The 21,534-nt window shown below is 54.2% G+C and overlaps 2 protein-coding genes across 2 annotated transcripts in view; one reads left to right on the forward strand and one right to left on the reverse strand.

The window, feature by feature from the left end:
• PCSK6 (proprotein convertase subtilisin/kexin type 6) overlaps nt 1-5,153 on the reverse strand; it is a 32,332-nt gene extending 27,179 nt beyond the window's left edge. Inside the window, exon 1 of the mRNA XM_058811021.1 lies at nt 4,936-5,153. The gene's annotated coding sequence lies outside the window, so the exon portion shown is untranslated. The remainder of the gene's footprint in view (nt 1-4,935) is intronic.
• Nucleotides 140-15,282, forward strand: LOC131561726 (basic proline-rich protein-like). Its single transcript, XM_058811097.1, has 10 exons — nt 140-194; nt 901-1,041; nt 2,557-2,657; nt 4,276-5,100; nt 5,216-5,515; nt 5,754-5,789; nt 6,129-6,252; nt 7,053-7,082; nt 14,480-14,563; nt 15,005-15,282. Exons 1-10 carry the CDS (start codon nt 140-142, stop codon nt 15,280-15,282), a joined length of 1,974 nt encoding a protein of 657 aa, XP_058667080.1.
• The last annotated feature ends 6,252 nt before the right edge of the window (nt 15,283-21,534 follow it).

Raw genomic sequence — 21,534 nt, forward strand, 5'->3', positions numbered from 1 at the left:
AAAAGAGGTTGTTTGGGTTGTTGTTTTTTAAAGTCTGTTTTCCTGTGGCTGCCCCCCCATTTTGTACTGGCAGCATCAGTGCAGCCGTGCCCTGCACCCCAAATCCCTCAGTCCCACAGAGCTCCCGGGGCTGGGGAGGATGCAGGATACTGGCACCAGCCCCGGTGCCACCGCTGTGACAAACAGCGTTGGTGGTCGGACACTGCACTGGCACAACAGAGCCCGGAAAACATTTTTATGAATTTTCACCCATTAAATGCATCTTTGAAAACTGCCTTTCATCGGCTCCCAAGCAGAAATAATGAGCTAAAAATGAGCTCAGCAGCTGCAGCGCAGCCATGGGAGCTGTGCCTCATCCTCCTGCCTTCTCCGCCCGGCGCTCCGGCTGCACACCAGGAGAGGTGATGTGATCCTGCCCGCCCCGGGATGCTCCTGGAAGCGTGGGATATAACTGTGCATCGCCTGCAGGGAGGGATGGCAGCATTTGCAGGAGAATGCGGTGCCAGCAGTGCCACCCTGCCAAGCCCCGGGGTGGCTGCGCTGCCTCCGGCCCCTCTCAGCCTGGCATCTGGAGACACCACAACTCCTCTTTTTTCATCTCAAAAGCGCGGATAAAGTCCCGGGGCTATGCAATGAATCGAGGGATCTCAGCCAGACACCGCATGTGAAACATCCCTCGGGGATTCACAGCCAGAGGGACGGGAATGACCCAAAAGCTGCACTCGCTGCCATGTGGCTCCCAGATCACATAATTTGGGTACAAATTGGGACTTTGCTATAAATTCATTTTTGCCTAAGTTGGTTTCCTTTTTTTTTTTTCCACTCCACAAAAAAAAACCATATTCCATGTCAAGAGCTGGATGTTGGGAGCCAGTGACATTCCCTGTGTCTTGCTCACAGGACCAGAAAGGGCCATCCTACAAGCACCCATCTGCAACCCACAAGGCAACATCTTTAAGACCATGTGTGACCCGGGGGCCAGGGTGACATTCCTGAGGCCAGACCAGGGCTGGCTGCAATGGAACAGCAGGGAACAAACAGGTTTGTCTGGATCAGATACTAAAGCAGATGACAACTACTTACATCTTTATCACACTTGATACCTTGAGAACTGCCAGTGTCTCTTACAAGCATTAAATATTTAATTAGTCTTGGTCTGCCTTTTATGCCAGGATGTCATTTCACTAACTTTACTGCTGTTAGTGTGATTCTTATAATTTATTTCCACTCAAATTCATTTAAACCCTCCCTCTTCCTCCTTCATATTACAGCATAGATGAGCATTTTCTTTAACATCCACATAAAGAGGTTGCTCATTGCAATCTGTATTTGCCTTTTAAACCCATTCTCCAAATCCATTCACACTTATAAAATAGAAGGAGGGTGCTTCAACTTCTCCATATTTTAGGGAAACCTTGACAAGGCCGCCCTGTCTCTTGCTCACTCTGCCTGGAAATCGGAGTACAGGGCTTACCACAAAATCCTGCAATGGGTTTAGGGTTGGAAGGGATCTTAAAGATATCCAGTTCCAACTCCCTGCATGGACAGAGCCACCTTCCACTAGACCAGCTGGCTCCCAGCTTCATCCAGCCTGGCCTGAAACAGGGATGGGGCATCCACAGCTTCTCTGGGCAACCTGTGCCAGTGCCCCACCGTGCCCACAGCAAACAATTCCTTCCTAAGTAAAGAATTTCTTCCTTCCTTTTCACAAATAAATGCAAAATTGCCATGTGATGCAAAGCAGCAAGAGCACAGGGAAGGTAATGATCTCATCACAGGCTCTGGGGATACATAGCCAGAGCAGCAGGAAAAGAACTCTGTGCCCCACTTCTTTATCCTCCTGGGATTTATGGGCAGAAAAATAAGAAAAACCTTCCCATGATGGGAATACCTTGAAAGTCTGAGCAGAGGTTGGTCCCAGTGGACCAACCTGGTAGACCTCCAGATGTCCTGTTCCACCTAAGGTATTCTAAGTAGAGAAACTTGTAAATGTCATTTTTCTTTTAAATGAAAAAGGATTTGCTGGTCCTCCTTGTGATCAGTCAGCTCAGTAAGGGCTTTGTAATGCAATCCCATCTAACCCAAACCATTTTATCTGTGCAAAGTACAGCTACACCAGCACTGGTGCCTTCCCATAGGGTGGATCCAACCGGGAAGGCAGTGATCCCTCCCCTCCTGGGGACACCACCCATTCCCAGCAGGGACAAGGGGTCCAGTCGCTGAGCTCCTGCCTTCAGGAATGCAATTCTCAAATGATCAACTCAGTAAGGATCAAGCCAAGAGCTTCCAGATGAGAGGAATCCAGGAAAGCTCCAAATACTGCCCCAAATTAACCCCATCCCTCTCCTGCACTGCAGGTGAGACCACTGAGGATGTGCCAGCCCTTCCAAAAGTTAAGTGTTGGACACCACACATGGAAAAACTCATATGAACCCTGGAACCAGGATGGGAAGGGGGTCCCCATCACCCCCCGGGATGGGAAGGGGGTCCCCATCACCCCCCGGGATGGGAAGGGGGTCCCCATCACCCCCCGGGGCTCCGGCGCCGTCCCCGCAGCGCCCTCGGCCAGGGCCTGTCCCGGCTCGCCCCGGCACGGCCGCGGAACAAAGCCCGGCGGGAGGAATGAGCCGGCGAGGAATGAGCAGGCGTTCGAGGGTGTAAAAGCCGTTTCTTTTGTTTAGTTGTTTGCTTCACTTAAATAGAAGTTGACGCAAGTGATTCCCCAAGGGAAATGTCACTCTGCCATGACCCAGAAGGGTTTAGAGTGTCCTGGCTCGTGGTTTGGGCACGGGAAAACGCTCAGAGCTGTGTGTGCCAACCCCAGCAGTGCCTTTCCCGGGCAGCACCGTGTCAGGAGCCTCCAGGATTGCATCGCAGAGGAAAAGATGTCACCAGCCACCAAGGCAGGGCTGAGCCTCCTTGCACCCAGCTGGGTCTTCATCCAGCGAGCATCACCTCTCCTCCTCCCTCACCGCTTTGGACTCCACTCAAACATCTTCCCAGGGTGATAACATCCTTGGCAGTTTCCCAGCAGGTTTTGTCCAGAATCAGCCCCCCAGGAGGGCACATCTCACTGGGGACAGTGCCATCACCAGCAGCTCCACAAACCGATGATGCAAGAGAAGTGGGGGACACCCAGGTCCTCACAAGGCTCAACACACCACGAACCTTGAGCAAATGTCGCACACGTGCAGGGGAAGCAATCCCTCAAGGTTTAACCTTTTTCCACTGGACAGGACCCAGTGAAAAAAGCCCAAAAGCCAATGGGAAAAGCTTGGAGAGATGGAGGGCTGAAGGCAGGGCGTTGAGAGCAGCTGGGGAAGCCCCAGAGGTGCACGGGCTCCCAGTATCCACGGGAAAGGCGGGAGCCAGGAACACCCTGATGCAACCACAGAAATATTTCCCTTGCTCTCCAGCCTGCACAGGGCTGCCCCGGGGAAAGGGCTCAGGGGGAAAGGATGGATGCTCCAGTGGAGCCACATTGCGCCCATGGGCCAAATGCCTCCAGCATCACGGGGATGAGCTCACATAACCGGGATGCTGGGGAAGGAGGGAGGGGTAACAGATGCTCCAGCAGGGAAGGGACACAGCAAAACCCCAGACCAGGAGCTGACGTTAGGCTGATGCAACTTGGGAGAGTGGGAAGTTCAATCAAGATATTCTCTGCCTGCAGAGGGGTAAACACTGAAAAGCCCTTTGGGTTGCACAACCACCTTCGCCCAGCCCTGTGATAGACGCAATTGAACAATACAATGTGATTTTCCCCTTGGTGGGACGGGAGCTGAGCACGCAGGTAGGAGACTGAGGGTGCGATGTGAGGGGTTGTCCCCCACGGGAGGTCACAGACACGGGTGCAGGAGACAATGTGCCCAATTCAGCCTCCCCCCAAAAAAATTGTTTATGCAGCACCCCGTGACTTTAATTATAGTTAAAAGCAGGGTTGCGATATAAAGCAAGGTTATAATTTGTAGTCCGGGAGACACCTTGGGCAGGAGGACAACCTGAAGTGTCACCCAGCCAAAAAAGCGCCGGGCAGCGCCATGGCAATAAACTCTGGAACAAACTCCGAGGACACCAGCCTGCATCTGGGATTGCAGAGGATGAAGAAATTGAAAGGAAAATGAGCTGCTGTGCGGAAAATCTCTTTTAAGACACCAGTGTTCTGCGGGGGTTTGAAAGCAAAAGTTCTCTGTGTTCCCAAGATCTCCGATAAAAACCCGGGCCAGAGAGTCCAAAGTTTGCTAAACCCACAAATACAACTTTCCGGGGTGGGAGGAACTTGTGCAACCCCCCAGCGGTGCGGGGCGAGGGCACCTCGAGGAGGGGCGTCCAGCCGGGGGGAGCCCGCCCCCGGGCCAGAGCGCTCCGACAGCATCCCCGCACCGGCCCCGTTCCCATCCCGACCGCTCCGGGGGCTCATCGCCCGCTCCCGGGACACCCGGCATCGCCTCGGAGACCGGGCAGCTCGGCGAGACCTCCGCCAGCTGGGAGATCTCGGGGTCCGCTCCCGCTCCTGGGATCCTGCCCCCGTCCCGGGAGTGCCGGCAGTTCCGCGGGACCCCCGCCGCCTCCCCGGTCCCGGGACCATCGTCGGCTTCCCGGTACCGGGAGTCCCAGTGCGACACCCCGGGCAGCTCCCCGGCGCCGAGCTCCCCACGCCGGGATCTGCCGCAGGCTCCCAGTGCCGGAATCCCCGGCAGTTTCCCGAGACCGCTCCGCCTTTCCGATCCCGGGACCCTCGGTAGCTTCCCGGAACCCTCGGCTCCTCTCCGGCTGCGGGACCCCCGGCAGCTCCCGATCCCCCGCAGGCTCTCGGTGCCGGAACCCCCGGCAGCTCCCCGGTGCGACCCCCCGGCCCCGCATGCCCCGCATCCCCCGCTCCCGGTGCCCCGGCACCTGCCCGCTCCCGGAGCCCCCGGCCCCGCCGCCCCTTACCTGCCCCAGGCTGATGTAGCCGTAGGCGGCGGCGAGGCGGGCGGCCTCGGCGGGGCCCCCCCGCACCCGCACGGCCCAGTGGTTGGTGTAGACGGTGCGGGCGGGCTCGGCGGCGGCCCCGCGCCCGGGCAGCGCCAGCGGCAGCGCCAGGGCCAGCAGGCAGAGGCGGGCGGGCGGCGGGGCGGCCGCGCTCCCCGCGCCGGGGCCGGCGGCGGGCATGGTGCGGGGCCGGGCCGGGCTGGGCGGAGCGGGGCGCTGCGCCTTTTAACCGGCCCCGCAGCCCGCGGGGGCGGGGGGATGCTCGGGGGGGGCGGGGAGGGCCCGGGAGAGCGGGCGGACGGGGCGGCCCCCGGCGCTGCCCCCCCGCGTCCCCCCGCCCGCCGCCGGGCAGCCCCGCTGCGTGCCCGCCGCTGCTCCCGGAACCCCCCGCGCACCTCTGCGGCCCCCGCCCGACCCCGGGCAGCTCCCCGGACCGGCTCTGTCCCTTCCCCGCGCACCTCCGGACAACTCCCTGTGCCCCCCGGCACTGCCCCTGCGCGTTCGGCGCTGGTCCCCCAGCAGACCCCCTGAGTCCCTCCGGGTGCCGCGGTGCTGCTCCGCGGAACCCCCCCTGCCTTTCCCCGCATGTGACCGGGCAATCCCCTGTACCCGCTGCATCCTCCCCTGCGCGCCCCGGTGCTGCTCCGTGAACAACCACCTGCATCCCTCCGCATCCCTCTGCATGCCCCAGCACTGCCCCCCGGGTTTCCCCCTGCGCCCCACTTCATCGTCCTTTGTGCTCCCGATTCCCTGGGGCACCTCCCCTCCTTCCCCCGCAGGCAGCCCCCATGCATGCTCCCAACTCTGCTCCTCAGGTAACCCATGGCACCCTTCAGAGAGAACCCCCGCATCGCCCCCGCATCCCCCTGCATGCCCCGGCACTGCATCTTCTTTTGTGCATCTGCATTCCCCCCGGGCAGCCCTCCATGCATCCTCCCAGATCTGCTCTGCAGGTACCCCCTGAACCCCGCAGAGAGACTCCCCACATTGCCCCTGCATTCCCTCAGCCGTCCCCCCCATCGTGCATTCCCTGGCTCCATTCCCCACGTAGCATCCCCCCTGGGCAGCCAGTCTGAGCCCCTTCCCCTCTGTCTCCCTGGAATGCTTGGCACTGCCCACATCTCCCCCACCCCGTTCTCCCTGCATCCCCCCAGGCATCTCCCTCACCTCCCTGTACAACCCCCACGGGCACATCCCACTGCACCTCCCCTGCATCCCTCCAGCACTGCCCCCACACCCCTGGCATCCCCCCTGCACCCCCAGGCGAACCCCAGACGGGTGGGGAGGGTTTTGGGACAGGACTCGGGATAAACCTGGACACCCGTAGGGCACCACCATGAGCCACAGGCTGGGGCAGACAGGCTGGAGTGCTGACTGTGCCTCCCACGGATGCCATTAGGGAACAGCAGGGACCTCGAGGGATATCAGAAACTGGGCTTTGTTTGGGGAAGGTGGTGGCGCACACAAAGGCCGGCTCAGGAGCAGCCCGGGGATGCTCTGCTCCACAGGCCTCCCTGCCAGTGCGGGCCCAGGCCGGCAGGGAGCTGCCCAAAATTAAAGGATGTTTCAGTGGCATTGCATCCACTCACATCACACCAGAGCTTCACCTGAATCATATCCGAGCTTCAGAAACGTGCCCGGGGCTCCCAGGGCCCTGGCAATGACCAGCTGCTCAAGCCAGGATGGTCTCAGATTCCCGGAGTAGGTGCTGTCTGTTTTCCAGACCCCGACCAGATTTGGGGCCCCACACCCCATCTCTCTGAATGCAAACACCTTCCTGAGCCCCAAACAGATTTGCAAAACCTACCTGGGTGTGCAGGTGTGAGGGGGCATCCAAGGAGCAGTAAGTACAACCCATCTCTGGAGCTGGAGAGGAAAATCACAATCTGGTGCCACCCACTCGTACCAGCCCTGCCACTGCGCAGGTGAGCTAGTGAGAGTCTGAGGAAATAGGGAAGTACTCCCAGCTCAGCCGTGAGATTAATCCAAGGGAAATTTATAGGGAGCCTGTTCTGCATCAGACAGGGCCAGAATGCTCTGGCAGCTCCTGCACTGGGCTGGCTTTGACCCATTTGCAGGCAGCAAATACGTGGAGGGGCCAGATGGAGGTGAGTCCCTGTGCCACAGGCAGGCTTATCCCGGGAAATTACAAATATTAGCAAAATGGGGATTGGGAGGGTTTCTGTGTGCAAACAGTGCTGTACTGGCATTAGCGATGTGACAATTTGTTGCCACAATTTGCAGGCACTGGGGAGTTTGGTGACTCTCACCATAAGATGTTGCTCACTGAAATCACTGTGGGTTATCACTGCAGGGACACTGGAGCCTCCAGGGCTCCCCACCCCACAGGTCCTCACAGCACCCTGGGCAGAAATGATGGGTTTTGTGTGACCATTCCTTCTGATTATGCAGTGAAGGATGGTTTCCATTAGCACCAGCACATTGCAAATCCAATCCTCACTTCCCATCCGGTTTATGGGCTTTTCCTCAAGTTTCCCATTGATTAAGGTGTGTGAGATGGATGAGCAGTGCTGGCGGGTGCTGGGTGTGCTACATGTGTGATGCACATCCAGAGAGATGCAGGGGGCAAAGCCAGAGGAGAGGTGGGAATAGATGAAAGAAAACCCCTTCGTTTCAAAACATCCACCTCCCTCTGCTGGGGAAGGTCTGAGGGATGTCGGCAGGGGATGCAAAGTAGGGGCAAAGTATCTCCACAGGGAGCAGAGGAGGGCGAATGAGCTCTGGTAGCAGCAGGGAGGGTTTAGGTTGTGGCAGTGGGAAAAGCTTTCTGAAGCTTTTCAGAAGAGTGAAGATAGGAAAAAGGTTGCCTTTGTGGGATTGTGTGTGCAAAACCTCATTGTGTCTGTGCTAGGTGATAAAAAAATGGGCAAATCCCAGGAGAATCAGGCTGAATCCACGTCTGGGAGTGCTCTGCAGCCCACTGCAATGCTCATCAGTGATCATCATGGCCATCAAATCCTAGCTACAAGCTACATCACAGACCTTCCATCCCAAGGCCATTCACCACGGCTCCCGATGTATCTGCCTGGGGAATAGTTACTGGTGCCCGTAAAGCCCTGTGCCCAGCTCAGGCTGCAGCATCATGTGAGCTGGGTGAGAGCCTTGCCCAGACACTGACTGCAATGTAGGGACCCTGGTTTTGCTGCTCCCTGGTCCCTGCAGTGCTCCTGACCCGTCTCCCACTGACATAATTTTGAAATTCAGAGTGGCAATTTTCCCAGATGAACCGAAGGGATTTCCAGGGGTGTCAGGAAAGACAGACTTTGGCCCCATGTGCTTTGCAGTGGATGTAGACTAAGGCAGAGGCTCTGGTCAACTCTTTTCCTGGGATTATTTGAAAACCTGGAGAATTACAGTGAGCCGCCAACAATACAATAAATTTTGTGAGCTGAGAGGTTAAACAGAAGCTGCTGTAAAAGAAGCATGGAAAGGGGCACTGCTGAACCAGTAACATTTAAACTCTCCTGAATAAAATTCGTAATAACCCTGGAATTTTATATCTGTCCATGAATTACAGTTAAAATCCCACCACGTCCCACGCACGCTCGTTGCTCTGTACGGCAATAAGATTACAGCGAAGAGCTGGACGAGCAGGGAAGAATGTAATTTAAATGCTGCTCCTTTGAAAACCAAGCCCTTCTTTTTAAGGCACGTTCAGAAAAGGAAAGTACAAATAATGCACCCAGAAGGTGCTATTTTTTCCAGGGGTGGGATGGCAGGGCTGGCACTGAGCTGCCTGCCCTGGGCAGCAGGATTGTCACCCTGTTCCTGCCTGCGGAGGAGGGACAGGACAGTGGGAGCTGTGCCTCTGCCTGCTCCAGTGCAAGGAGTTAAGCAAACAAAAGACGTTTTGCAAACACCCACGGTTCAGAGGTGTCCCTGGGATGCCAGAACAGGGAAGCCACTTGGCTTGGAGCCATCGGCCAGCCTTGCTGGCAGGAGCTGCCCGGTGAAAGCCCCGGCCACAGGAGCCGGGGTTTTATCCTGTGCGTGATGAGAGCCTGTCGACATGGAGATTACAGCACAAATCAGGTTAAAACCCATTTATCTGACCCAAGCAGAGCCCGTGTGCTGGGATGTGAGTGAGTGGGGCCATTGCCGTGCCGATGGCTGCGAACTTGTCCGGGTCTGCCGGAGAGCCGGGCAAAGCCCGTCCATGCAGCTGTGCACGGTGGGTAATCCAGGGCGAGCAATAATTAAACCAGCACACCTGGAAATAGCTCTTTCTGTAGCTCCCAGGCTTAACCAAATGAATGAAATTTGCGCTGGCGTAATTAAAGCGATGCGGTTCAGGATCTCGTCTGCAGCGGGGAGTTACTGCAGCTTGACTCTTCACTCTCCGTGACAGCCACGTGGAAGAACCCCCAGCTCCAGCCCCTGCACGGCGGCTCCAGTGCTGACTTCTCACCATCAGGGTGCCCATTAACACCAGCCCATTAACAACAGTTCATTAACACCAGCCTTCAAACCTGTCCAGCAGCACAATGCCTCCAGCGTCCTCCGGCAGCTGCCCCGGCTCACTCCAGCGCACAGCAGAGATGGCAAAACACCGGGCTCTCGGCTGCAGTCCCTGCTCCCCTCCAGGGACTTGTAAATCTGCAGGAGACATCAGTATTCTTCCATTTTAACTATGTTAAACCACGACACATTTATATTCACTCATCTCAAACAGTCTCTTTTTTTTTTATTCTCTGCTTGCCCTTTTAGGTGTTAAAATAACCCCAGACTCGCTAGTGGCCAGATGGTTTTGGGGATATTAATGGTAAAATCCTGCACACAAGTGAGCTGCCAGTGAAACTTGCCAGTGGAAAATAAGATTTGGAGCCTCCATGGAGCTTCATCCCCACGGCTGATGTGTCACAGCAGCACATGGCTCTGGCAATGCCACCACGGCTGTCAGCATGCAGCAGCCACCAGCTTTCAGCTGGGAAAGCCCTGGGTGAATTCCCAGGAGATTCATGCTCACTGGAAAAATCCTGTCCCTTCCTTTTTCCTTCCCTTTCTAAATCTGGATTAAGCTTTCAGTCTGAAGAGGTGACATCAAATGTGACGGAGAGGAAGGAGGGGATGAGGTGGAGCAAGGCCCAAGGAGGTGTGGACAAGTGGCAGCTCTGTGTTGGTGCCCAGCCCCGGTCACAACACTGCAGGTACAGAGAAATTAATTTCTAAATTCTTGAAACACCCATTTTATAAATCTCTGACCTCTGGCAGCTCTCATTAAAAAATGGGTAAATTTACAGGGGAAGAAGCTCTCTGGCCAGGGTGGAAGGGCTCAGAAGCACAGGGATCCCCAAGGAGGATGTGCCAATGGTTTTCTGCCATCCAGCACCTCTTCCAAGCACTGAAGGCAGCAGCCAAAGGGATTTAAATTGGGGATTAGAGAGGCTGCCTGGCTGCAGTGATACACTCGGGGTACAGAGCATCCCCAGAGCCAGAGGTTTTAGCTGTAATTAGACCAACATCTGTCCGGCCATGGCCGAGGCTTGCGCAGTCTCCGTGTTGCTTCAGGCTGGGCTGGAGATTTCCCGCAGGCTCCTCCTGCTCTGCTTTTCTGCAATTTCACAGATATCAGATATTTTTTTCCATCTGATGAGTTCTTCCTCTCCAGAAAGATTAAATCTTGATTGTCTGGTACTGTGGTAGCAGGTAAGAAGATTTCCCTACCTAGTTCAAATGCCATCCTAGTAAAAATGCTAGTAATAAAAAATAAAAGAGAAAGGGCCCATTATGGACTCAGGCCTGAAAAAAATATCCAAAAGATGGATCCTGAAGTTTAGAAACAATTGAAGCTCAATGGCCAAAGGGTTCTCTGTGGACTGCTGGGCCCAGCATACACATTCATAGGGGGGAAAATCAATCAAAGATAATTGACTGCGTGCTGGTCTCAAACTAAAATGGAACAAACCCAAGCCTTTTCACCCATCTCAAATGGGTTTGGGGATTATTGTTATTTTGGAAGTTGGGGAAGGAAGGAAATGCCCAAGTGAGGGGTGGTAGAATGGGGAGATGCTTCACCTGGAGAGGGTGCTGGGACAGGGAGGGGACCACAGGATGTGGCACCCATCCCACTTGTGAAGCAGTAGCTCTCCTGGTTGTTTCCACCATCCCACTTCATCTGAGAGCACTGTACCAGGGAGAAGGATCAGAGTCAAGAGGGTGCTGGTAACAAACTAAGCTGAGCCAACCCCACCCCTGGAAGAGCAGGTCTTGGAAAATCCGGTTACACTGGTGCCACGTGGGGGACGTGTTGTCACCGTGCAGGGGGAGGCTATTTCAGGTTCCCCCAAAGGAAGCACACTGTTGCTGTTGGAATGATGGCTCCAGGGCTGGATTTGGGATCAAAAGCTGAACCCCTAGAAGGGGCTGGGGGTCACCAGGAAGGAGCTGCTGCCTGCTCTCTATGGTGGCTTTGTCAGATCAAACACAACTTTTGTATTTCGCCCACAGGAGGGGTGATGTACCAAGGACTTGGCTGTGACTGGCACAGGATGAGCCTTCCCACTGCATTTTCACTTCCCAGCAAACCCCACTGCACTGGAGCAAGCACCAGCAGCAGAAACACAAGAGCAGAGCAATGAGCCTGGGGGTGGAGAGATGCAAAGATCAAACCAGCAGTGATTTCAAAATAAAATCCAAGAGCCCAGGGAAAACGCGGTGTGTCCTTGCCGAGGCTATCATTTATGCCAATTAAAAAAAAAAAAAACCAAACTGGCATGGCACGAAGGAGAGCTGCGTGGTATTTCCTGAAAAGGGTGTGGGGAGCATCCTTGGAAAGCCTGCCCTGCACAATGTGCTTGCTGTTTCCAGAAAAATAAAGTTTGCTGTGACCCACCTGTCCCTGAAAAGCAGCTATTTAGGGCTGGAACATGGTCAGCCCGGAGTCAGTGGCTGGGTCTGTCCTGACTGCAGAGCAGCTGGCACCTTTGCCAGGATTTGGGGTTTGGCATTTACCTGCAGCTTTTTAATTGATGCAAAATGTCTTAGAAAAAAATTCAGGAGAGCTGCCCAAGCACCAAGTGCTCACAACTGAAGGTCTTTCCTCCACAGCTTTTGGCTGGTGGCCATTAACCCCCATACCAGCCCTCAGAGTGTGACAGAACAGGACAGGAGGGGTTTTCTCCTTTGCCACCTTCAGATTTTGGGAGTATTTTGACTCAGCTATGAATCTGGGGGGTTTAGAGCAGTAGTTTTGGAGTTTGCCAGAGAGACAGCTGTGGGAGTGATGGGTGAGAGCAGCCCCGTGGGCCAGTGGAGGGGCTCTGCTGGCAAAGGACAGGAGGGTCCCCATTGGGAAGGGACAGCTTTTTGTGGAGAAGGGAGTGTCCCATGGGTTTGTGTCCCCTCATCCCCTGGCAAGCTGGGACAAAGACTCACTCCCCACCCCAGTGGCAGAGCATGCTTGGGGCTCACCAAGGGCATTTCTGAAGGTTTTGGCAGCATAGCAAGACTTGCCAAAGCCTAATCTCCAAGTGAGCTTACCTTTGGCGTGGAATTTCAATGGTGGAGCGTGGAAAACAAACATCAACCCACAGTTTGGATGGGTTTTCTTTTGTCTGAGCCCTGCTCAGAAGCTGCAGGCAGGCAGTGTTTGGGTGACCAGACTGGATCCAGCGTTCTCTGGGCAGCCACGACGCTGAAAGAGAAGCAGCTCCACCTTAGGGCAGGCGCTGGTGCTGGAGCAGAGCCGACCTCGACACCAATTCAACCATCAGCCATCGCCCATCAGCCATCACCATCATCTGTGCCAGGGACTGGCAACATCTCCTTCAGCCCCCAGCCAGGCTTCGAGCAAACACCAAGGTCTCAATTCTTGGGATCAGTTTGGGGCTGAAAAATTAGAGATTCCCTTAGTCACACTGAAAAAAAAAAAAATCCCCTCTAATGTTTATTTTCTTCCCTAATGAGGTTGGGGGTTAAAAAAGCTGTTTTCAGCAAATCCCCCTTTGCATCCTGCAAAAGCACCCTGAGACCCACAGTGGGTGGAAATCCCACACAGAGCAAAACTCCACAAACATAATAACTCATCCTTGGTTGAAAAATAACTTTAAAAAAAATAAGCAAGACAAAGCAGGGTTCTATGGAGCCCTGGACATATCTGGATTAGTCCTATAAAAATCAGCTGTTGTGGCATATCGGCTTCCCTGCAGGAGACAGCAGGAGAAATGTTAACCTGGTCTTGATTTGAAAGCTGCTTATTAGTCCTCATCAAGCATAATTATGCTTCAAAGCCAAATGAGATGTCCAACTGAATTCTGAACACACGTTAATGTTTTTAAATGTGAAAAAAACCAACAAAACCGTATTTATTGAATCCCAGCCAGGCTCCAAATGATAAAATAGATGCTGCTAATGGCTCTGGGAAGGGAGGGCTGGAGCTTCACTGCAGCTTTGCCAATTAAATGGTTATTACTGACCAATTAGTCAGGAATCAACCCTGCTTTTAGTGATATCTGATTAAGTGCGTCCTGCAGATCAGCCTCAGTTGTTAACCAGGGGAAGAAACACCTTCTCCCCATCTGCCCCCCCAGATACTCAGACTGGGCAGGGTTTGTGCCCACCCTGCTCATGAAAAATCCCTTTTTCTTCCAGCACTACCACTGTCCTGGGGAAAATACATCTCAAGGACCCACCTAGGCACGGCAAAACCTTTCAGAGCCAGGAAGGAAATGGGAAGGAAATGAAGGAAAAGGGGAAAATTAACCACACGCAGAGGGTGGCTTCTCCCCCTGCAGCTCACAGGTTGCTGCTGCCCGGCACATGCTGAGCCATGCCCATTCACAGGCTTTTCCAAATATTATCCCAATATTTTCTTTCAGTTCCCAGATAAATGGGCCTCTTCAGAAGGCTTTAAGCCCGCTCTGTTCCAACATTTTCTTTAAAGCAGCAGAGGAAACCTTTGAGTTGTGCCAAGCTGCTGAATCCTGCTTTCAGGGCTGAGCTGCAAGGGGTTTTCCAACAAAAAATAGGGGCAGTGTTGGGCTTTTTCCTTGTTTCATCAGGAAATATGAAGGAGGCCACATCACCCCTTAATCTTCCTTTCTTCCTGCCTCCTCTCCTACCCTGCAGTCCTTGTTTCCTGTGCTTTCCTGTGGTCTTCAGAAATTTCTGAGCATATTCCCAGATTTCCAGGAGCATCCCCCTGCAGAGCATCCTCCCTCTAAATACTCCTGAGCCATGGGGAAACTCCAGGGGACCTTGGTATCTCCTGTAGGACAGGGACAGCAAGGCCACAGCACCCAAGGAAGCTGGGGAAAGTGCCTATGCAACAGCCAGGGAGGGTGGAGCCAGACAAAAGATAGGAAAGCATGAAAAAAAGAGCAAAATTTCAGAAAATGTCAGCGCAAAGAGCCCCTTCCTTCCAGGGACTGGGTGCAGCAACATGTAGAGGGTCCATCCAACCAAAACTATACTGGGTGAGTGTGCTGCAAGCCCAGGGAAGCTGGTGTGGTTGAGCAGAGGATGACTGCTCACCTCCTTGTTCCAGGTGATAAGATAGCTCTGGATGCCCTGGCTGGCTTAGACAGCACCTGGGCAGAAGGAACAGCCCTTGGCCACAGGAACAGGGCTGGTAAGGATCTGTATGTAGATCTGAAGTGAAACAGGGTGAAGGAGAGGAAGGAAAATCTAAAGACGTGGTGGCTCTGGGAGTCTCTGATGGGCTGGAGGGGGAGAACACCTGGTACAAAGGGGCACTGCTCAAGGCATTTCCTGGCTTCTTACTCTGCCCTACACATCTACAACTGGTGCTTACAGGGTGTGGAGGGGGCAAGGGAGGTGATGCTCCCCAGGCACTGAGATTTGTGGGATCCATGGCCACGTGTCCTTGGGAAATGCCACTAAGAACTCCAAAGCTGCGATGTGCAGGAGCATCCCCAAAGTGATACCCCAAGGGGTCCAGCCCTGCCGATGGGACAAGCCCAGAGACTGGGGATGGAATGTGGCCCTTTCCCTCGTCCCCAGACGGGTTCCTCCTCCTGGAAAGGGGGAATCCCGTTTTCCCGGGCCACAGGATGGGGCATGAGGAGGCCAGCAGCCCCAGCAGACGTGGGATCCATTGTGGCCTCTGCCTGTCCCCATCCTCTGGAGCAGCGCAAAGGCTGCATCAGCTCATTTCCTCCCACCGTTCCTTTACCCCGGAGCCTCCCTCGGGGCCGGGGCACGAAGATTCCCCGCAGGGCCGTGCCACGGGTGTCCGGGAGCAGCCGGGGCGGGCAGGAGCAGCCGCGGAGCCCGGGGAGCCCGGGGAGCCCAGGACTGCCCGCGGCCGGTGCGCCGGGCCGGCACTAGGTGGGGATGGCACCACGCCGCGGGGAGGAGGAAGGGCGGGAGGAAGGGCAGCGCCGGGCCGGGCTGGGCCGGGCTGGGCTGGGCCGGGCTGGGGCTGGGCTGGGCTGGGCTGGGCTGGGCTGGGCTGGGGCTGCCCGGGGAGCGGCGGGGCTCGGGCTGCGGGAAATGCCGGGATGGGCTGAGAGGGGCTACAGGGAAAGGCGGAGGGGAGGGATGGGCAGGGATGCGGGCGGCACGGCTGCGATGATGCTGGGGACAGAGTGGCGGGGATGTTGGAGGCTGCAAGGACCCGGTACCACATCAGGCGTTATTGCCAGGGCTGTGGCTGTCTGTCTGTCTGAGGTCTGAGCCCTTCTCTTCACCCCACTCAGGCTCATAACGGTTTTTACTGACATTAATTACATTTGAAATTTTAGAAAGGAAGTATTTCCCACATGTTCTCAGTCAGACATTCTTCTGCACCCCACAGCTTGTTCCATCCAGGCTCTGTGCTGAGGTGGGACACTGGCACAGCTGAGAGCTGGGAGTTGGTCACCAAGCTTTGGAAAGGCTGGGAGGTGGCACAGCGCTGGGAGAGGGATGTAAAGTGCCTGTGGTCTCACTGCAGGGCTAAAGAGGGATGGATCCATGTCAGGAGGAAAACTCCATCACAGGGAGTGTTTCACACTGGTGCTGGGCCATGCAGTACCTCCAGAACCTGGCTGGGACACAGCAGGCCAATGCAATAACCCTGCACACGAAAGGGTTTACTTGCTGTAAATCTTGGCAGGATTCACTTGGTCCAGTCCTGCCTCATGAGTCACCACTAAAACCAGGGCACAGGGTAAATCTCACCCCCTCCCTGTCACACCAAGGCTCAGCTCATTTCCACAGCCACTGCACAAGGCATCTTCAGGGAAAGCATCACCCTGAAGTCCTGATCCAAGAGACAGGATTTTTCCAGCCTCCTCCGGCAGGGACCCAAGCAGGAATTTGGCCATTAGCATCTGCAGGGAAACTCGAGGTGAGAAGTAACTGTTGATACACGTTTTTACACCAAATTCTGAGGAGCTGGTCTCACCACCGGATTAGGTGCATAGACCACAGACATGGTCAAGTTGTTTAATTCTTGTTTCCTCTCTTCTCAACAAAAAAGGCCAACAAACCAGCCCAATCCTGCAGCATGTCTGTCAAAACCCATGTTCACCACAGAAATGGTGGCTCAGAATGAGCCACTGAGGCCTGTACCCTCAAATTAGGGGACAAAGGAAGTCAGCACCACTGGGACAGGAGCATAAATCAGAATATTGATTTAAATGTAACTGTTGATTTGACCCCTTCTGCTGCCGCTCTGTGTTCCTCACATGCTCATCTAAATAAGAGAGAACATTATTTCAGACAAACTCCATGGTTGCTTGCTTTGCAAGCCATCAGGCCCCAAAATTCATGAGCCCCTTTGTGCTCAGGAGCCAGGCAGGGTGGCAGGTAGGGATCAGAATCAGGATGGCCCAGGACAGCCCTGAGAGCAAGAGTGCACAAAGCAGGATCTTATTACCAGGGGTCATCAGTGCTACAGGTACCAGATTACACTTCTCTGAGGGTTTGTTTCTTGTCACAGCAAACAAAATCAGGTTCTGAGCACATGATCATATCAATATATAATATTTTTATATACCTCAGCAGCTCCAGGAGGATCTCAATGCTGCATTGCATACAGGAAAGCTGGTGGCTGCAGTGCACCCAGAGGTGCTGCCTTACCTTAAACTCACCCAGAAAAATCCCTCCAGAACCTCTGGGGCTGCAGCTTCACCTTCTCAAAGTGGCATGCACACAGCAGAGGTGTTTTGGAGAGCTCCCATGCTTAGACAAGGAAGGGAGGCAGTGGGAGGTCAGGACTGTGGAGCAGGAAGTGATCCCCCCCAAACTCAGCCCAGTTTGAAAGCCTGGCAAGCACTAACACTAACAAACAGTCAGTGTGTTTATATCCCACCTTCCTGCCTGAGAGCAGGGGTTATTTTTGGCATATTTTGTCATTGGTGGAGATGTCAGTGAAGGCCAGGAACACTGCAGAGCTGTTGGGAAAGCCCAGAGGCAACTGCCCCAGGCACAGGATGATGAGCTGAGGGATGTGGGAAGCTGCTCCAAACCATTCACACAGGGATTGGGTTTTGCCTGCAGGATGTGGGGCACAGGTCTGGCTTCAAAACACCTGAGGACTAAGAACAGCATGGACTGTCCTATTCCAGCCCTATTTCAGCCCCATACTGCTCCCATTCACTCTGTGCAGCAACGTCATCCTGAGCCCTCACCCACCAGATGCTTCACTCCTTCCCACCTGTCCTGCCTGTGCACAAACCATGGCCATCAGCTGGGCACCACCAGTGATGTTCTGCCATCATCAGTCTCCTCTTCCAGCCTGCACTCACTGTCTTTCATCAGGGCTTACTGCTCCTGCTGAATTAAAATAGAAAGGAAGAGAGCACAAAGCAGCATTGCTCATTGCCCACTTGCCACAGGGCTTGGCCACATTCCTTCCACTCACTGCTGGTTTTAAGATCATTTAAACCACTCACCTCCCCAATTTTCTCCCAGCAAGTGACCTCCTCACCTACAGTTTTGGATCTGCTTTTTCCCTCCTGTGAGCACCAGACGTCCTCTGCAGCCAGGACTGATTTTCCTGACAAAACCAGCAAGATCAGCAGGGAGAGCACACGAGTTCCTGTGGTGCTTGCAGGCTGATGGCTTTGGCAGATAGCTGGGTCTTCTCTTCCACACATATAACTAAAATAGGGAGCATGAGTAGCTGGAAAGCCCAGGTTTGATTTGGGCAGAAGCTTGGACTGGTATCAACCAAGAGGAAAACAGGTAAAACCAGGATTTTGGCAGGTCAGCAGTTACAGGCCAAACCTCCACTGCCCCAGTGCAGCAGGGAATGTGGCTGGAAGCACCATCCTTTCACATGGCTAATCCATAAAACACAAGATTGAAGTCCAGAAAGCTGGTGAATAGGTGAAGAGAGACCTTCTTCCATGCCAGCTCCAGATGTGTGGTCTCCCATCTCCTTCAGCCTTTGCTGCTGCTAACTCCCCATGTATCACCCGAGGATTTGGCCATCCCCACACTTCTTGTTTAGCACAGGTAGTCTGGAGGACTGAGAACTGATTTAGTCCCACAACCATGGTGCAGTTTGAGAAGATGCCACAGGCTCTACTTGGCATCAAGAGCCCGAATTGAGCCCTATCTTTGCACACCCATTCAGATCCAACACTTTCTCTGGACCTCTTTGTTTTAGCCCCAACCTAACAGATGAAATTAAGAACATCCCCATTAATTCCCCATGCACATGAAGGGGTTGAGGATTTCTCCTCCAGCTCAGGACCCCTGTGGCCTCACTGAGCCCAGCACTGGCTTTCAGTCTCACAGGCATGTTCACCTCCTCCCTCCCCAGTGCAGAGCAGATAACAGGGCAATTCCCCTAATGAGTCTCTGTCTGTCCGGCCCTGCTCAAAGCAATTAACAAAGCCAGGCACTAATGAACTTGGCTTCAGAGCACCCTGGAGATGGGTTATTGCCATTTGAAGTGGAGGAAAACCAAGGCGAGAGCAGGTGGAGTGGCTGACCCTGGTCACGAGGTGCCTTGGTTGGATACAGGAGACAGAGCTCCCTGCCTGGAGCAGGGAAAGGATGGCAGGTAGACACGAGGGCGACCACAGCTCTCTCATGTGGTGTCTGTGGCTGGAGAGACTGGTTTGTCCACGTTTGGGAGGGCAGGAGGGACTCCCCACCCACCCCTGTCCTGTCTCATCCCTGAGTGGCTTTGGGGAAGCTGCGTCTCTGCAGCCAGAGCTCCTGACACCCGCCTTGGTGGAACTCCCCTACATCCTGTGCCCCAAGTTTTGCAAGACCCCAAATGCCCAAATGAGGCACAGAGCAGCGGGAGTCATGGGTCCACTTGCAAAGAAACTTCCTCAATTCATGACTCACCATCCCACCCTCCCTGGTGTCACTCGTGACTCCGTTTCACTTTGCTGCAGCAGCATTTCACCATCTCTTATCAATGCAGAAGACACAGGGCAGCCTGTCCTGGCTGCAGACATGTGCCCAACACCTCTCCCTGAAGCATTTTTGTAGCAACCTCCCTGTTGTTGTGAACTGAACATCCTCTTGTAAACGACAGGTTCCCCTGCAATGCTGGAGGGGGTCAGAGTGGGTGTCTCCAGGTCTGCCTGCAAGGGTGAGGATAGCTGATAAATCACAGGGATGTGGCCTCTGCACCACATGCTCTCACAGCACACACGTCCTCACATGCACGTTGACGGCATGCTAAAAATATTCTTCACTTTTTGACCGATTAAAATTTTCCAGGAGAGTTGGAACCACAGCCCCCACCCTATCTGTACAGCCAGAGGCTTCCCCTCACCTCCCCCAGCCCTGCCAGGAAAACAGAAAATACTGAACAACAGTTCCAGTAATTTGGGGGGTTTTAGTTCCTTTAAAAGCCTGGCTAAAATATAATATTTTTTCAATAGTTTATTTTGTGATGTCTGGCACCATTCTGGAGCTAAACTTGGCACGCTGTCTTACTCTCTTACACCCACTGAGAAGGCTGTGGGTGAGCTGGGATGATCCCACTTCCCACCCAAAATCCCATTTTGATGGCTCAGGAAATTAAACAAAGAAAATATGTTTTAAAACCAGCTCCCACCTGGTGTTAGGCAGCAGAGAGCTAAGGCTGGCTTGGTGACAGCTCTGAATGCTGATGGCCAGTCACGATTTTCTTGACTTCTTTCAGAGGTGCCTGTTGTGCCAGGTAAAGAAGGAACCTGAAGGATGCTGTCAAACCCCTGGCCACTGGCCAGGCCCCTCTGTGCCATCACTGGTGCTTGTGGCAGCATTTTCTTTGCCTAATTTGGCTCTTGGCCATGGAGGAGGAGCAGGGGAGGCACAGAAGGTGTTTATACAACATGGGGATTGTCTTGGTGAGACCACAGCCTTTGCCAAACTGAGCTGAGCTGATAGGAAGGAGATGTCATCAGCGTGTTTTTGCCAATTATCACTAATAATTATTTGTTACAAGCTCCAGTCTTGGCTCAGCCTCTGATGCTCTTGTAGCCCTGTGAAACTGGAGCAAACAGCAGGGTCCTGCCCCAAAATCCTGCAGGTGAAAGGAGAAGGAGGGCAAGTGCAGTGCTTGGGCAATGCCCTGACCGTGGTGGTCAGCACAATGCATCCTCCCTCATGGTGTTCTCTCCCTGCTCACACCAGCTACAACCAGTTAGACCATGTTTGTCCTCCCTTGGCTTTTCTGAGTGTGTTTGGTGCCTCAGCCTCTTGTCAAAACCCAGATTCATCACAGCACAGCTATTAGCTGCTCCCTCCCATGTGAGATGTCTTTCTGCTGACACGGCAATCATTCTCCTGTCAACGTGCCTTGACAGTACCAGGATTTCTCATTTCAAGTCCTGGTGTGTCCCAGGGTGATTCCCAGCTCCTCCATTAACCCCTGGCCCTGCAGGATGGGGATAGCCTGCCCTGATGGATGCTCTGCTATCCCTCCCACCCCTGTTTGGCAGAAGCTGCCTCCTGTTTTTCCTCTCAGCACTTGCCATACCTATACAGAAGAGCATTTAACCTGGAGGTAGAGGGTGTCAGACTTTTATTCTTCTTTCTTTCTTATTTTCTATGCTGAGAACAATGGAGGCAAGGTTTGCAGAGGGAGGTAATATCTTTTTTTAGACTGCCTGAAATAATTAGAAGAAAAACCAGGCAGGCTGTTGGGTACATGAGCCCTCCAGCAGGCCTGAAATAGCTGCAGAAGTCTGCAAAGCTCAATACCAGTGGAGAACAATAGCTCTAAGCATGACTAGTGTTAACCACTTCTGCTACCAAAGACCATTCCCCAGCTGTTTTCCTTGGGGCATCACCCCTCTGCACAAATCCACTGTCCAGAGACCACCCTGTGGCCTGGAGCCACTGCTGTGGCTGAGGGAGCCACGTGGCTGCACACACCTGAGCCCCGACCATTGCTCCATGCTGGCTCCATGGAGGGGCAATCCCTCGCCTCTCTCCACGCTGTGCCCTGTCCTGCTGCTCCTGGGGCCTGTCCTGACCCCAGCCCCAGGGACAGTGTGGCACCCCAGACCCTGCCTCACCCCTGCGTGACCATGAGGACTCTCTGATTTCAGGCACTGTCTTACTACAGGGGTCTGGCCTGGCCTCATGGGAACCTTTCTGATCCCAGGGCACCGTGTGAGACACCAGGGACCCCCTGAC

Source organism: Ammospiza caudacuta, chromosome 10 (assembly GCF_027887145.1).
Source record: "Ammospiza caudacuta isolate bAmmCau1 chromosome 10, bAmmCau1.pri, whole genome shotgun sequence".
Classification (NCBI taxonomy): Eukaryota; Metazoa; Chordata; class Aves; order Passeriformes; family Passerellidae; genus Ammospiza; species Ammospiza caudacuta.

What these genes read in the sequence shown, in the direction of transcription:
- LOC131561726 (XM_058811097.1), top strand. Translation starts at nt 140, where the DNA reads ATGCAGGATACTGGCACCAGCCCCGGTGCCACCGCTGTGACAAACAGC. An exon ending in CCCAGGCGAACCCCAGACGG is followed by an intron (nt 6,253 to 7,052) that starts GTGGGGAGGGTT and finishes ACCCATTTGCAG; the next exon opens with GCAGCAAATACGTGGAGGGG. An exon ending in TGGCCACAGGAACAGGGCTG is followed by an intron (nt 14,564 to 15,004) that starts GTAAGGATCTGT and finishes CCCGGGCCACAG; the next exon opens with GATGGGGCATGAGGAGGCCA.